Below are 16501 nucleotides of genomic sequence, written 5' to 3' on the forward strand. Positions count from 1 at the left end.
ATGCACTACAGCAGCGCAGCTGTATTGGTGCAGCTGTGCCTAATGCGGCAGTGCAGACCAGCCCTTAGTGTCACAGTGTATTGTATCCAGTGCTTTTACATTATCCTCTACTGCTGTAATTCTATCGCAAAAGCAATCAAGTTAGCATGGCAAGAGGTGTTTTACAGAAACTCTCCAGTGCGATCCAATTTTCCATTATCTTCCTGATTTTAAGTATCAGAGGAGTAGCCATGTTAGTCTGGATCTGGAAAAAGCGACAAAGAGTCCTGTGGCACCAGGACTCTTTGTCGCTGATTTTAAGTGTTGTTTTTCTCTCAGTGACTGATCGATTATTTTACTGGGGACACAAGTTGATGAGTGTTAAGACAAGACTGCTCTTTGGAAGATACTCCGGGGTGTGAGCACAGAGCAGGATAGAAGAGGAGAAGTGCACAAAACAATTATAGGAGCAAAAGAGCCTCAATCTTCTGTCAAATTATCAGACTGGCCTATTGCAAAGCAGAGGTCTCTGAACGATAGTTTTAATTCCCCTCTGGTTCAAACTCTTTAATAGGAGGTCACTTTAGTTTTGATGGGAAGATCAAAACAAAACTGGTAATTCAATGGATAAAGATAAAAGAAAGAGAAATAGATGCCTGCAATGAATTGGAAAATCTTCCTTCACTAGACTTGAGAAAAAGAACTAGTCTGAAATTCCATGTTCCTTGAGGCACCAGTTGTGTATTCCTCTACATTTGGACAGTGTCCAGCACATTGTGGGTGGTACCATCATACAAACAACAACAAAATACACCATCTCTGTGCTCCTGAAGCTGGAGTGTATGGGAAGGGAGATATTCCTTCAGAGATTTCTCAGGAATTTATGGCACAAATGGACTGTAAATCACTGGTCACATGATTTATCTAGTACGGCAGCGTCTTGCAAGTTTGTTTCGGACTACACTTTCCATGTAGTCCAACTGTTGCAGCTTTTTTCCCTGTGGCCCTTCCTGTTTCCTTGAGGAACATTTCTGGTGTCATTGAAGGGAATGGTGAGATTGTTAAGAACCATGGATAGATGCCATTTTACAGCTAGGTACTCCTTTAAAGCAGCAAGTTACCTAGTTTCAATACTCACCTTCTGGAAATAACCTCTCTTCATTGAGCTGTCCTTGACTTGCCTGAAGTACACATAGCCAAAGTAATGAGCTGACTCCCGCTGCAAGAAAGAGGTCAACAATACCATTGTCAAGGAACCTGCTACCTCCGCCACCAGTCTTGAGCCTCCCTCTAGTCCAGTGGAGGGCAGCCTGCGGCCCACATGCAGCTCATCAGGGTAATCTGACTGCGGGCTGCGAGACATTTTGCTGACGTTGACCGTCCACCAGGACAGCTCCCTGCAGCTCCCAGTGGATGCGGTTTGCCATTCCCCGCCAATGGGAGCTGTGGCCAGCACGTCCCTGTGGCCCGCCACTTCCTGCAGCTCCCATTGGTCGGGAACGGCGAACCGTGGCCACTTGGAGCTGCGGGGGGCCTTGCCTGCGGACAGTCAACGTCAGCAAAATGTCTTGTATCCCACAATCAGATTACCCTGATGGGCCGCATGTTGCCCACCACTGCTCGTCTCAGAGATCTGCAAGTACATCTCAGCCCTGAACTACAGCACCCCCCACTACTCCAGGCCTGGTCTTCTCTGTGAGGCAACTGTCAATGACAAACTGTACGGCAGAATTTATTAAATGGCCATGTAGGGATGAGACTGGGCCCACTGAATTCACAATTGCAGCATAAGGAGTTGAACTCCAGGGTGTCACCCAGCCCCTTGTACTACACCCACTACTGTAATTCCATCTGTGGCCCTTATTAAAAGGGTTACTTGCTGTTCCCATTGGAATGAACCAGCTGGGCTTGCTCAGTGATCTAATCCTGGTAACTCCCTGTTGCTATGTAGCAAGCTCTTGTCTGATTTCCAGCTTCCCTCTTGGGATAGAGATGGGCTTGGAGTGCTGTGGGGGCAACACATCTCCTGAGAGGAAGAGATGCCTGCCCTCCATCGCTCAATAGCACTCTCGCCAGACAAACTCTTGAGTCAATGCCATTCTGGCTTTAGCTAGGACAGTAGCTTTGACAAAGGACCTGAAGGACAGAGCTTGTAAGGCAAAAAAAAAAACCCACATGATTTGATAAAAATCCCTCACCGCTAGTTGGCATTTACAACATCCCTACATTCCCACAACTGGCACTGGGGTAGTGATGGAGTCACAGTGGACCAGGCCTACTATTCCTTGGCGTGTCAGAGTTCTATTGACCGTGGCACTTATAACACATTACTTTCCCAGGAGCAGCATCTAGTTTTTTAGCAGTCTTGCTCCCCTGGCAATTCTTTAGCACCACCTGGTGCGATCTCTGAGCAGGCCCCCCTCCCTTGCTGACTGGAGAGCAATGCGATTGTGTGTGTTGTGAGACCACTAGGTGATGAGAGAGTCCAGAATATTCCCAGAATTCCTTCTCTGCGCAGCAGTCACCATGAGTCACTCCCCAGGGCATATGATGGCAGGCGTTAAGAAACCTTACACAGGCACCTGAGGGACCCTGACACCAAACAGGGGAAGAAGGAAGAGGAAGTAAGGACAAACTCCTGCTCTAGCAGGAGAATCAGTACCTAGCCACACCTACCTTCTCTGTGTGAAATGGACTAGCCAGTACAAGAGAGCATCACAGACCAGAACTCCAGGGGTAGAAAGCTTTTCTAGGTCACCAGAGCTCTAACATTCGTCCCCTGTTTGAGCGGAGCAATAACACTCCTTCAGCCTGGCTCATTCCAACACATCATATCTTGATCTTTATTCCCACAGAGAGGTTAAATCCTCGGCAGTATGTCCCTCTACTCGCATTAAGATGAATAGGAATCCTTATGCTGAAAATTTACCCCTTTATGATTATTCCCAGTCAAACAGGACAATTATTTACAGAAAAAATAAATCCATGTTCACATTTTGTTTTTAAACACATGAATGCTATTGTTCATTTCGCAGGTGCAAGCTGCATACTGTGCAATAACTGACCTGTAGTGTTAGGGGGGCTTCTCTGTTATATTCGCCATCATCCCCAAAATGAGTGTTTCTCTGCCCCCCAGACTGACGGAGACGGAAGCTAAATTGAGTATCTCCTAGGCCGCCTGAGACAGAGACAAGATCACACACACTCAAGAAGAAGATTCAGTAAAGAAAGGACTAGGGACTTTGATTATCAAAAAAATGTAAGGAAGTAAAAACCAGTTAAAATATATCAAACTCAAATTAGCAGTGAGAGAGCAACAGCAAAACAGTAGGATCAATTAGGAAGGAGATGCAGCAGATCACAGGAATTTGTATTGATGTATTTATTATGCACTCATTTGCTGGGAACATTAAAAACATCAGCCAGTACTGCCCACACTGAGCAGCTGCAGCCCTCCCCCTATCATCCACACCAGATTGGAAACCTACACATATATAGTTTTAATCCAAAACTGCATAAAGCCTTGGCTGAAAACACAGCCAGTGCACCGTACCCTGAGAGCCAGGATGTACTTGTTCTGGCAAATGGCCAAGCTGAGTGAGTTCCCCAGCTGGGAACCCCCACACTGAGAACACTTTGCACATGGTACCAGAGCATGAAATTCTCTCCAGAGATACCCCAGATTGGAGGGATGGGCAGAGAGACACCTACAGAATATGTGCAAAGTGAGTTCACATTATTTTAGGCCCCAAATCATCATCAGGCATGTGAAAGGAGAGCCAAACTGGGACTGATATTCAGGTCTATGGAAAACTGACTCGACGGTCCAAGAATGGGCAAAATGCAGCCCACAGAGTTCTACCATGCTGCCATTATCATCTCTAATATACACGTTCAACCCACAGCAACTACAGCAGGAAGCTGGAAGGGCTGATTTATGATGAGAGCTACATATGTAAAACTTGGCTAAACACTAATTTAGGCTAATCAATAACTAATGCACTACATAGGGGTGAGACATGATACACCCTTCACATTTTTTTAGATGCTTAAGCCCCAAGGAAGGAAAGGGATTATTTTGTGTGTTATGAAGGAGTACAGCTAGAAATAAAGGGATCACACTAAGAACAGAAAAGTTTGGGATGGACAGCAGAAGTAGAAAGGGCTCAGAAAGGAAGTGGTGGAAGCACCATCTCTAAGGACAATTAAAACTCAACTGGCCAAAGCCCTGGAGAGCAGACTGTAGGAAACAATCATGGAGGGATTTACGGGAAGTGGCCTAATACAGCTTTCCATCTCATAGCTATCGTTCTGATTCGCAAACACAGACTCTGAATTTGTTGTGTTTTGTTCGGAGAGAACCCCTTCCCCAGAAAAGCTAAGTACATTTCTCCCTGTGCTGAGCCATCTTCTGCATCAAAATGCTGATATCAGCATGGACAGCTGCAAATCCGGGGAAATTTAGCCCTGATTACTATTTGTAATACTTTTTCTGGCACCTGAAAAGCATGAGCAAAGCTTGCACATAGAGAAATTCTCCAGTCAGCCGCTAGATCACAGATTCTGCATCTATTTAGATAAGGATCAAAATTCAACTGGAAACCTCTCCATGCAGCCCTGATGCCAGAGTGCTCTCTGAGGTCTTCATTCTGGAAGATACAGCCCATTGTTCTCTCTGCTACATTACAGATGCTGACTCACTCTTTCTAATATTAACCTTAATGTCTCTTTCACAACAACAGGAACCATCCTCATTCTCCATGCAGAGCCCACAGATGCCACCTACCTGAGTAGGAGTCTGGGAAGGACAAGTAGCATATGTTGGTTTTCTGTAACAAACAAGAACACATTGTAAGACACCCTCTCTACGACACCTACCGATCTTTAAAACAGAAGAAACAATCCTACCTCTTTTTCTGTCAGTCTGAAGTCATAAGGATACACCAACTACAAAACAAAAAAGAGATGACAAGCTGCAGACTCCGGCCATTGCTACGTCCCCCAAAACTCACCCCCACCAGGCCAATGTTTTTAAATGTACATTGCTTCCTGGCTGTAAGAAAAAATCAGGTTATATAATCCACAGACTCTAGCTCACACTATTAACAGGTAAACATACCCATTTAGAACCTGATAGTACAGTGAGTTAACAAAAGGCAGCCAGTGTCAGAAGCCACATTTATTAGATAAACCAATCTGTAGACAGAAAGAATCATTCACATTTTAATTCTGACATCCCTGGTTTAAAAACTAGCAGTTCTTTGAACTTTAAAAACTAAGTAGCCTGAAGCTTAAACCTGATAGCAGAGATTGCTGATTTGGTGACTGTGCTCTCTAGAGGAAGCCAAACAGAATTATCCTCATTCAGCCTGAAATTGTTTCCAAGTCCCTTCCTCTTTATGGCCCCAATTCAGGAAAGCATCTCCATTCAAGACAGCACTTAAGCATGGGCCTATATCTATAGTTGTTTTTTTCTGCTTTTGAACCTGGCTAAGGCAGCACCTATGTTTCTTTAAAATGGTCCAAGTGTTCAGAAGGCTGCAGAGGGAACCATATCCTGTGACCACTGCAATGGAACAGCAAACATATAAGAATGTAAGAATGGCCATACTAGGTCAGACCAATGGTCCATCTATCTCAGTATCCTGTCGTCTGACAATGGCCAGTGCCTTCATTTCAGAGGAATGAACAGAACATGACAATTTTGAGTAATCCAAGCCCTGTCAGCTAGTCCCAGCTTCTGATAGTTGGAGGTTTAGGGACACCTGGAGCATGGGATTCCATCCCTGACCATCTTGGCTAATAGCCATTTATGGACCTGTGCTCCATTAACTTTTCTAATTCTTTTCTGAATGCAGTTATACTTTTAGCCTTCACAATATCCTATAGCAACATGTTCCACAGGTTGACTGTGCATTGTGTGAAGTAGTATTTCTTTTTGTTTGTTTTAAACCTGCTGCCTATTAATTTGATCAGGTGACCCGTTTCTTGTGTTGCGTAAAGAGGTAAATAACACTTCTCTATTCACTTTTCCCACACCATTCATTATTTATAGATCTCTATCATACACACCCCCATCTTAGTTGTCTCTTTTCTAAACTGATCAGTCCCAATCTTATTCATCTCTCCTCATACAGAAGCCATTCCATGCCCTTAATCATTTTTGTTGCCCTTCTCTGCACACTTTCCAATTCTAATACATCTTTTTGAGATGGAGCAACCAGAAATGCATGCAGCATTCAAGGTGTGGGCATACCATGGATTTATGTAGTGATGTTATGATATTTTCTGTCTTATTATCTATCCCTTTCCTAATGGTTCCTAACATTATTAGCTTTTTTGGCTGCCGCTGCACATTGAGCAGATGTTTTCAGAGAACTATGCACAATGACACCAAGATCTCTTTCTTGAGTGGTAACAGCTAATGTAGATCCCATCATTTTGTATGTTCAGATGGGATTATTTTTCCAATATACATTAATTTGCACTTAACATTGAATTTCATCTTATATTTTGTTGCCTGGTCACCCAGTTTTGTGAGATTCCTTTGTAACTCTTTGCAGTCAGCTTTGGACTTAAGTATCTGGAGTAGTTTTGCATCACCTGCAAATTTTGCATCCTCACTGTTCACCTCTTTTCCAGATCATTTAAGAATATGTTGAACAGCACAGGTCCCAGTACAGACCCCTGGTGGACACCACTATTTACCTCTCCCTATTGTGAAAACTGACCATTTATTCTTAACCTTTCTTTCCTGTCTTTTAACCAGTTACCAATCCATGCGAGGACCTTCCCTCTTATCCCATGGCAGCTTACTTTGCTTAAGAGCCTTTAGTGAGGGACCTTATCAAAGGCTTTCTGAAAGTCCAAGTACACTATATCGACTGGATCACCCTTGTCCACAAGCTTGTTGACACCCTCAAAGAATTCTAACAGATTGATGAGACATGTTGTATGTTTGACTCCAACCTCAAATGCCTAAAGAATTATGCTATAAAGTCAGTGGGATTTGTCACCTAATGCTTCAAATGCAAAAGAACCTAGACTGATTCTATGTATCTAAATTGAAAACAAATTCCATTTTGTACTTGAAATATTTAAGTGCTGCTAGCGTTGCATCTATGTGCCTGTAGACAGTGTAACCCAGCTAAGGAGAAGTAAACTCATTCAGCATTTCTCAGTTCAGTGGCACGTACAAAAATCTGTGTGCAACTGACATACACCAGCAAGGTTCTTTCCAGAACAATAATCTCAATCACAAATACAAAGAGACGTGAGGAATTCTGACACAGTGATAATGATATTAAGCTTTATATCCCACCTTTTACCCAGATGGATCCTAAAGTATTTACAACACTTTATTAATAAACCATGCAGCAGCTGCCCCAAACAGCCCTTCTGGATAGAAAATGAAGAATAACGTAGCCAAGTGAAATTGCAGGGGGGAATTTTAGGCAGGCAGGTTACTGGCACTTTGAAAGCTACTTGTACTGGATGACCTGCAAGACAGGGATTTTCTAGGCACAGTCTAATTCTGAGGGTCTCAGGAGGTAGTTCTGTTTCAGGACAGTATGAGGACCACCTGGTACTCAAATCAGAAGCTGTTTTCAAAACTTGGCTTCTCCTACCTGTCTATTAATAGCTACTCTGGGCTTCAAGCCAGAGCTTTGAAGGTTCACAGGATCAAGCCTGTCCTAGCTCTAGTAATTCCTCACAGCTTCTTTGGCAGGCTGGCCTAATCAGCTTCTGAAAATGAGTCAAGTTAACTATTAGAGACTACGCTGACAGTACAGCCTCACCACACAAAAAAGGCATAAGCTATAAAACGCCAGGAGTGAAGTTATGACAGGTACAGTGCAGCAGTGAAGGGGCAGATGTGTGATAAAAGCAAGGCCAAAGAACCTATGCTTTTAGACACCAAGATGTGATGCATTAGAACTGCACAGGAGGAGTGCAATTATTTTCATAAAATGCTTGATGTATTTTTACAATGAGCAGCTGACTCCAAACTCATATGGCTCTGACCAATTTGATCTTCAGTCCAATTTTTCTTTCTGTAACTTCCAATTTATCACACACAGAGCAAAGGGTCCAACAAGAGTGGAGTCCTGCATGCCTGAAGTCTATTCATTCTCAAATTATCAGCCAACCGAGCATTTCGCGAATCCAGTACAACCACTCTTTCTGGAAGACTTACTGCTTGTGGTCTAAGTGCTGGACTGGAAGACAGAACCGAATTCTAATTCTGATACCACATCTTCTATGGCCTCCAGCAAGCCACTCAAACCAAAATTCTCAAATGTGGACACTGAGGTTGGCCCCCTGATTTAGGCCTGATTTTCAGAGATGTTAAGTATTTACTTCAATTGGAGCTGCAGGCGATCAGCAGTTTGGAAAATCAGGCCCAAATGTCTCAGGCTGACTACGCAAACATTGAGACACTCAAAAATCAACGGTCACTTTTGAAAGTCTGATCCTTAATGTCTATAGCTTTCCTTCCCCAGTAAAATGAGCTAAGAATACTTACCCACCCAGGAGAAGGTTGGGAATAAGTTAATACTCATTAAATACTTTGTGGATGAAAGGAAAATCCAGAATATTTAGGATATAGCACTTTTCAATTGCAAAAATGTACTGTATATAAAAAGGAACATTTCATTGTAAAGATCCCTTGAAATCTAAACAGGAGCCCCAACTGGCTGAAGTCACTCAATATTCTCTGTGAAGTAGGAGCTCTCCCACCAAAGCTAAGTTAACAGTGTGCAGCCTGCTTGTACTGTTGAGAAAGGGTCATTCCACTAAGGCTCCCACATTGAAATCTACAAGGGCCCCGAGTGCTCTGCTACTGTCATAGCAACGCAAACTGTAACCCTGAATATGGAGTCTGGTAGTTTAAAATAGCCCCTGCTGCACAAAGCGCCTGTGTTTGGAGGGGTTTAGGAAGGGAGGGGTTGTGCTTTTGTGAAATGGGTTATTTTAGAACTACCAGACCCCATTTTCAGCACTCCACTGTCTGTTTCTATGACAGCAGCAGCCGAGCAGTCAGGGCCCTTGTAGAGTTCAAAAGCAATGTGCTAGTAAGATCTGTTCCCAACAGCACCTACAGACTCCAAACTGTTAACTGGAGGAAGAAAAACCAAAAAAAAAGATAGGAAAATATTTTGAAATTTTCCCTGCTATTTTTGTTGTCAGGGTGACAGACTGACAAAATCCTGTAATAGCCTTATGGAATTAAGATAAACTTACAAAGGTTAATATCTTTGGGGTACATTGTATTAACAATGCAATTGTATATGTGTTGTGACATTGTACAGACCTTCTCTAGTAGGAAAGGGGGATGCTAATGAACTTCATCCTTTATCAGGCTTGGAACCCACCCCTGCAGGGATATATACAGATACTAGTTCAAACTGAATTCTCCAGAGACCAAGAGACAAAGAAGAGACTTTTGGATAAAAAGCCTGGGTTTAAAGTGCCTCAGGGCCTTCTTCCTCATACAGCAAGCAGACAGGACCTCTGGTCCACGGAGGGCCCCAATCCTTAGGGAAGGATTGGAAGGACTTGGCCTACTGAGGCCTCGTAAGACTGGGTGCTTGTTCTGAGCTGGAGTTGTGAGGAACTGGTAACCACAGGGTCTCCTGTAGGGTAGGGGACTGAAGGACTCATCTGCCAGAATCCATGTTAGGAACTCAGAAGTTCCAGATAAGCTTATTAGCATGTGTGTAAGTTCTTTTATTGTTTTTAATGCATCTTCTCTGTAATGCTTTAAACGTTACATTTGGCTTGCTTAGAAAGAACTGTGCAGTAACTTACAACCGTTGACAATCATTGTTATCAATCTCTGAAGAGAAAGCAAGCAAGTCTGTTTAGGCAGACTATCTGTGCTGGAAATACAGCGAAGGCCAGGAACTGTTCCGCCTGGACGTACCCTGGTCAGAAGGGATTGAGATGCAGTTCTCCACCGAAGAGAGGCAACAGCTGGAAAACTGGAAGTCTGAGAGTGAGTGCCCTTGCTGGACCACTGAGGGGAAATACAGGTGCAGTTGCCCTGAACTGAGATAGTCACTTCATAGGCTATTTGAAGAAACATGCTGGTGCATGACTCATAGCCAGTGTAATTCTATCTGATTCCTGCATCAGCTGATTCTTCCTTTCGTAGCACCTATTACGGTTTGTATTATATTATACATTTGAACACCACCAAGGCTTAAGCCAATGGAACGCTTTATGTTCAAGACTGATTGAATATCTGTGCTTGGTGATTGCTGTGCAGACAACATACAAATCATGCAACATTTGGAAACGTGCAATCCCTAGGCTACAGTGACAGCTGTAAAGGTGTATTAAGAGTTCCCATTCCATTTGATGGATCCACAATACAAACTAGGCTTGCCTTCATGCATATTGTTGTTAAAGGTCAAGAACTGTGCACCAGGATGGCTCCAATTACATGGCTTTTATACTGATCTAGAGCAGCAAGGGGAAGGAAGAAATGCATTGATTTTAATAACACTGAAAGCTCCATCCAATCAGATCCATCCGGAAGAGTTTTATTCAGAAAAAAATATTTGAGACTGCACAGTTTCGAAGAACCCTACAGCAAGGCTGATTAGGTCTCCCATGTTTTTATTTTTTATACATCTCCAAAAGCTAGTTAGGCACTGAAAAATAAAATAAAGTCCAGTAAACAGTTAAGAAATCCCAGTGTTTAGAATTAATGTGTCCAGGATGACTCTGTGTCTACAAAGTACACAGAAGGAATAATTTTTCACTCTCCTGTCTCAGATGTGGAAGGCAAAGTCTGAAGGGTGGGATAGGGGTTGGAACAATGTTAGTGCCCATTTATGTATTGAGAGGCCAAACAGGCAGTGCCAAAGAGCGGCAAAGGTAAGGCACACACTAAGAATTCTCAAACTTAGTCTCAACATAGGCTATAGGCAAATTGGCGGAACCAGTGCCCTTCGCCTAATTTGTATCCAAAGGAGTACAATGCAGCTTCCCTGTTGCTTAATCCACAGGCACAGCCCATAATAATTACAGGTCTCAGAATGCAAATCTTGCTCCAACCAGATCTACCTCTACTGCAGAACTGTGGTGGCCATATGTGGAATACACCTACTCTGGAATAAGACACATCACTGCTGTTTAATGGATTTCCACTAACATGCAGAACGAAAGCCTTTTTTGGCACCGGTGCCTCTTCATGCACAGATTGCCAGAGGTTGCTGCAAAGAAGTATGGTGTACACTCAACCTGGGCAAAGCAGAAAAGCTTTTCTCCCCACCTCTATATCCATTTTGCAATGCCACTGGCAAAGGCAAAATTCTTCTTCTAAGTATTTATGAAGTGTCAGTCCGAGGATCTGCACAGCAGCTGGAAGAGTGCTTCCCAGCCTGGGTAAACAGGCACATGTTAGCTCTGTTAGCATGCTAAAAAGAGCAGTGTGGCCACAGTGACACAAGCTGCAGCTCAGGCTAGTCATCCAAGTACACACCCAGGTGGTCGGGTGGGATCGTGCTCAGCCAGCCCGAGCTGCCGCTGCCTGTGCCACCGCAGCCACACTGCTATTTTTTGCACGCTAGCTTGAGCAAAGAAGCAAGGGAAGCATCCTCCTCAGCTGCTGTAGACATACCATAACTATAAACATCTCTCCAGAAGCATACTGGGCCACATATAGACACACATTTCTCTAATGGCTTGATCTCAATGGTGCGGTATTACAGCAGCATCCAAAGACCCAAGTCAGGACTGAGGTCCCATCACACCAGATGCCATACAAACATATTGTAAGACATTCTCCCTGCCCCAAAGAGCTTACAGTCTAAGGTTCTGACCCTGTAATTGACCTTGTGTGGATGCACTGATCTGTCCGAGTGGAGTCAATCACAGGATCAGGACCTAATTTAAGACCAGCGAGAGAATAGGAGGGGAACGGATGTGTGTGTGGAAGGATTAGGGAAATGATGATAACATCACAGGATTAAAGACGCTAACTAGCGTATATCTCGATGGTTCAAAACCATTTAAGATTTTTTTTTAATTACCTTCTTACAATTCTCTACCAAAACACAACAGCGTGAGCCCTCTAATCATTTGCTTCCTTCCCACCCAGGAAACACTCTGAGTTTCCATGCTTAATTCCACCCACATCGTTCCTCTTCCCCAAACTCTTTCCCTTGCTGCAGATAACACTGTGGGGTTCCCCTTCTGCTTCCCCACAAAGGTGAGAAGGACCAGACAGCGTGGCCTGTCCTAGATATAAACTGGTAAAAAGAGGATGTGGCATCACCAAGATCCTGAGGTGGCCCCACTATGTTCCAGGCAGCTGGTGCTGTCAGATAAGTGCTTTTCCACGCCCTTACACCAAACAGAAGGAGACTATCCCATTTCAAGATGATTTGCTGCGTTGCCAAGTCAACTATATGCAAGTTCAAGTCACACTTCTCATCTAACAATGGACAGATAGTGAAGGGTGAGAGTTCAACTTCTTTCAGGTTAAATATTCATTAGGATCTATTAAATATTTATGCTACAAATTATCCTGATATGCCACCACAGCCCCCAGATCTGCATGTTCTCTCCAGGATTTAGTAGACCTGGCTGTGAAGAAACAAGTCCACTGGGAATGTAAAACTGACTGAATTGCAGGGTGGAAATTATTTTATTTTTATATATATTTTATTTTCAAACTGCATAGAAAGTAAAAATAAATGTAAATGTCCAGGAAGCAAAAAACTCACCCAAACAATTCCTAAGCAGGGATGCGCTAGTTTGACCTCTAGCTCCTCCCATCTAGGGACCTCAAAGTGCTATAACAATAATTAAGTCTCAATTCTCTAGGAGTCAGAGGTCAGGATCCTCCCCGTTTTACAGTCTGTAAATAAACGGCACAGAGGGGGTAGTTCCTGTGATCACACAGTGAGTGACAGGCAGGAGATGAGGTTCAAACCTGGGGTTCAGTGCAATCAGTGGAAATGTCTGTTATTGCAAGATCCTTTCTTATGATGGGACCTCAAGCTCTCCTCTGAGCAGGGTGGGCTTCAAGCCTTCAGCCGCCTCACATGTCCCATACACCTAGCTCCCTTTGTGTATCTTCCAATTCCCTTCCTCCACAGGGTCCCCTCTCAGGCTCCATGTTCTCCCAAGGAGGCAACTCAAGCCCTTTCAGTTAAGTGTTCCCCATCCCCAAACAATTCTCTCTATCCCTTATGGGGAATTCTCTATGGGGTCCAGGTGGGGGCCAAAGTTTACCCTTGTTCATCCCCTCACCTCCATAGCCATCTGCCCCCACCCCCATGGCCTCCCCTCCTCAGCTCCCCCATTACCCCATGCAGGGTCTTCCCTAGGAGAGTGTGGAGCCCGAGACAAATCAACCTGTATGGGTACCCTTAAAATTTTTTTACAGGTGAAATCTGGTGTGGGGAGGTGACACCAGTGCTGGGGGGTGAGGGACGATGGAGAGGCACCGGGTAGCACCTGTACCAAGGGTGAGGGGACCCCTGTGCAGGGGGGTCCCAGAAAAGGGAAGGTCCGGGGCAGAAGGGCAATGGATGGGGTCAGCCTGGCGTGTTCTGGCGGTACTAGGATGCGCCAGGCCAGTGCGGCGGCAGACGAGTAAGAAAAGGAAATACAATGCGCGCTTCCCACCGGTTAGTGCAGGCTTGACCCTCACTGCCGGCACCAGGCCCCCTGTTAACTCCTTGGCCAGCCTAGCCTGCCCAAACCATTAACCTCACCCCCAGGCTGGCCTGGCCCCCCAGGCACCCCTAACCCCAACTCCCCTGGCCGGCCTAGCGCCCCCCACATGACACAGGCACACTGAAGCTGGGAATCCCTCAAAGCACAGGACCCAGAGCAGTTGCCCCGATTCAACATATCCAAGGGACAGCTCTGACCCCAGGGCCCCTCATACTTGCCTCCATGGACCTCCTTTGCTCATGCACCCCCTTGCCCACCTACACCCCCCCCCACCTCCCTTGCTCCCCCTTAAGGCCTCTCGCCATAGTTCCTTCACCTCCCGCTCACCTCATACCCCCAGACCCTCCTCACCTCCATGGCCCCCCATACAGGGGGAGGGGTGTATTTCCCAACCCTCCTCATGCCATACTCCCCAGCCCCTCCTCACCCCATGGCTTCCTCCCCTCAGGTCCCCCCATACGCCTCCATGGCCCCCCTTTGCCCATACTTGTCCTCCCCACCGTACCCCTTAGTCATCTCCATTCCCTCATCCTGTACCCCACAAGGCCCTAGAGCCCCCCCTCACCCCGTACAACCATGACCCCCCCTGCTTCCCATGGCCCCAGAGACCCCCTCAGCCCATTCCCCCCCACACCCCTGTTCTCTCCAGGGTCCCCCTCACCCTGCACCCCACACCCCCGGCCCCAGAGCCCCCCCTCACTCCTCCAACCACCCTGTCCCCCACAGCCCCCCGTATCCCTGCCCCGCTGGCCCGAGTCCCCCCCACTCCGTACCCTCTGCCCTCCACAGGCCCCCGGTCCGAGCCCCCCAAACCCCATACCCTCTGCCCCTCACACCCCCATCCCCAAAGCCCCACCCCCACCAGCGCCCTCACCCTGCCCCTCACACCCCCGGCCCCAGAGCCCCCCCTCACTCCTCCAACCACCCTGTCCCCCACAGCCCCCCGTACCCTGCCCCGCTGGCCCGAGCCCCCTCCCACTCCATATCCCCTGCCCCCCACAGGCCCCCGGCCCCAGAGCCCCCCACACCCCCAGCCCCAGAGCCCCCCCTCACTCCTCCAACCACCCCGTACCCACTGACCCCCCACCGGCCCCCTCACCCTGCCCCCACAGCCCCCCGTACCCTGCCCCACGGGCCCGTGGCCCCCCACACCCCGTACCCCCTGCCCCCCCTCACCCTGTCCCCCACAGCCCCCCGTACCCTGCCCCACGGGCCCGTGCCCCCCCACCACACCCCGTACCCCCTGCCCCCCCTCACCCTGTCCCCCACAGCCCCCCGTACCCCTGCCCCCCTCGCTCCCCCGGCCCCAGAGCCCCACCCCATCGGCGCCCTCGCCCTGCCCCCCACAGCCCCCCGTACCCGCTGCCCCCCACAGCCCCGCGCCCCCCTCACCTCCATGGCCTGCCCCAGCTCCAGGTCGAAGGTGACCACGCAGACACACTCGAGCCAGGCGGAGAAGCGGGCCCAGGGCAGCAGGGAGGCCGCCGGGCCCGGCTCCGGGCAGGAGCACACGGGCGGCTCCCCGCGGCGGCCGCGAGGCCGGGGGTCGGCGCTGCACAGCGCGTCCATGGCAGCCGGCGGCGGCCGCTCCCCTCCTCTCCTCCGCGCGGCCGTGACGGCCGGGGCCCGCCCGCCGCCGCAGCGCCCCCTGCCGCCCGGGAGGACCCGCTCCGCGGGCAATGACCATAGAGACAGCCTCCAGCCAGCTAGAGCGGCCGCCCCTGGGCTCTCCGGAACGCAGGGAGCCAGCGAGTCTGGCTGTGAGGCAGGGCCGCGCGTGGGGCGGGCTGGGGGCTGCAGGGTAACGGGGAGGGGGGGTGATAGCAGGAAAGGGGGCGCGTACTGCCCCGGCCTGTGGGGGCTAGGACTCCTGGGTTCCCCCCCGACCCCGCTGTGTGACCCCTCCGCCCTTCTGTGCCTCAGTTTACCATGGGGGGTAACACTGCTGCCCCTGAGCGCAGGGAACTGCCCCTTTCATGGCAGGCCTCGGGTACAGTATAAATGCCAAGCCTTCCCTTGCGCCATTAACCTTTCTAAAGGACCCCACCACTGCTCCGGATTTTACCACCTCACGCCCTAGGCCAGGCAAGCGAAGTCAAAATTAACAAGGGGGAGGGAGAGACTTCTGCCTGAACAATGCTGCGTTACCGCAGCAGCACCTCTGATTGCTCCACAGGACAAACTTACAAAGGTGTCCACCGACCTGTGTGGGGGCCTGGGACTGGAATAGCAGGCTGTGAAAGTGCAGCGCTGGTCAGAATTAATATGAATTGGCAGAATGGTGTGTGTAGAACCCGGGACTGGAATAGTACTGCAGGCATGCTGTTAAATTGAGGTGTGGTGGCAAAACTGAGTGTCGGAGGCTTTCACTGCACTTGCCTCTACTGTATGCTATTTGGCTGCCTCACATTCAATAAAAAAACAAAAGCCTGAAACAACAAACCACCTAACATTCCTAGTTACATTGAAAATAATTTGGAAATGATCATTTTAGGGAAGATTCTCAAACATGCTAATAAAAGAGACTTCAACACTCAAGAGCTGGTGTAGTGCAGGAGATCCTGTGAATTAAGATCAATTTCACCACAGACATAACAGCAGGTAGCATCTTCTGTCCACCCAACTGCTGTTATATCCACTCTTCAGTGGATGGCAGTTAAGGAGGGAGTCTGAAGATGGAAATAGTCACCAGTCAGTATCCGAATAATAAACCTGTTATCTCACAATACATCCTTTTTCTTTTAAACTAAGCCTATTCCTGAATCTCTGCATGCGGCATGTGTTAGTGCATGAGCAGAAAAGACTGAAACTGATTATACACAGA

The 16501-nt window shown here is 47.6% G+C and overlaps 1 protein-coding gene across 2 annotated transcripts in view; it reads right to left on the minus strand.

Moving 5' to 3' along the window:
* The window catches only part of DENND6B (DENN domain containing 6B), a 37157-nt gene extending 21863 nt beyond the window's left edge, over positions 1 to 15294 (minus strand). The window contains exons 1-5 of one of the 2 annotated variants that reach the window (XM_044989585.1): positions 15070 to 15294; positions 4888 to 4926; positions 4766 to 4808; positions 3045 to 3157; positions 1118 to 1198 (exon numbers count right to left, since the gene is read on the minus strand). In XM_044989585.1, coding sequence (XP_044845520.1) covers positions 1118 to 1198; positions 3045 to 3157; positions 4766 to 4808; positions 4888 to 4926; positions 15070 to 15246 — 453 coding nt within the window. In that variant the 5' untranslated portion in view covers positions 15247 to 15294. Of the gene's footprint in view, positions 1 to 1117; positions 1199 to 3044; positions 3158 to 4765; positions 4809 to 4887; positions 4927 to 15069 lie in introns of those variants that run through there. The other variant, XM_044989594.1, reaches the window with a different exon arrangement.
* Positions 15295 to 16501: the final 1207 nt, after the last annotated feature.

The sequence above is a fragment of the Mauremys mutica genome, chromosome 1, assembly GCF_020497125.1.
Source record: "Mauremys mutica isolate MM-2020 ecotype Southern chromosome 1, ASM2049712v1, whole genome shotgun sequence".
Classification (NCBI taxonomy): Eukaryota; Metazoa; Chordata; order Testudines; family Geoemydidae; genus Mauremys; species Mauremys mutica.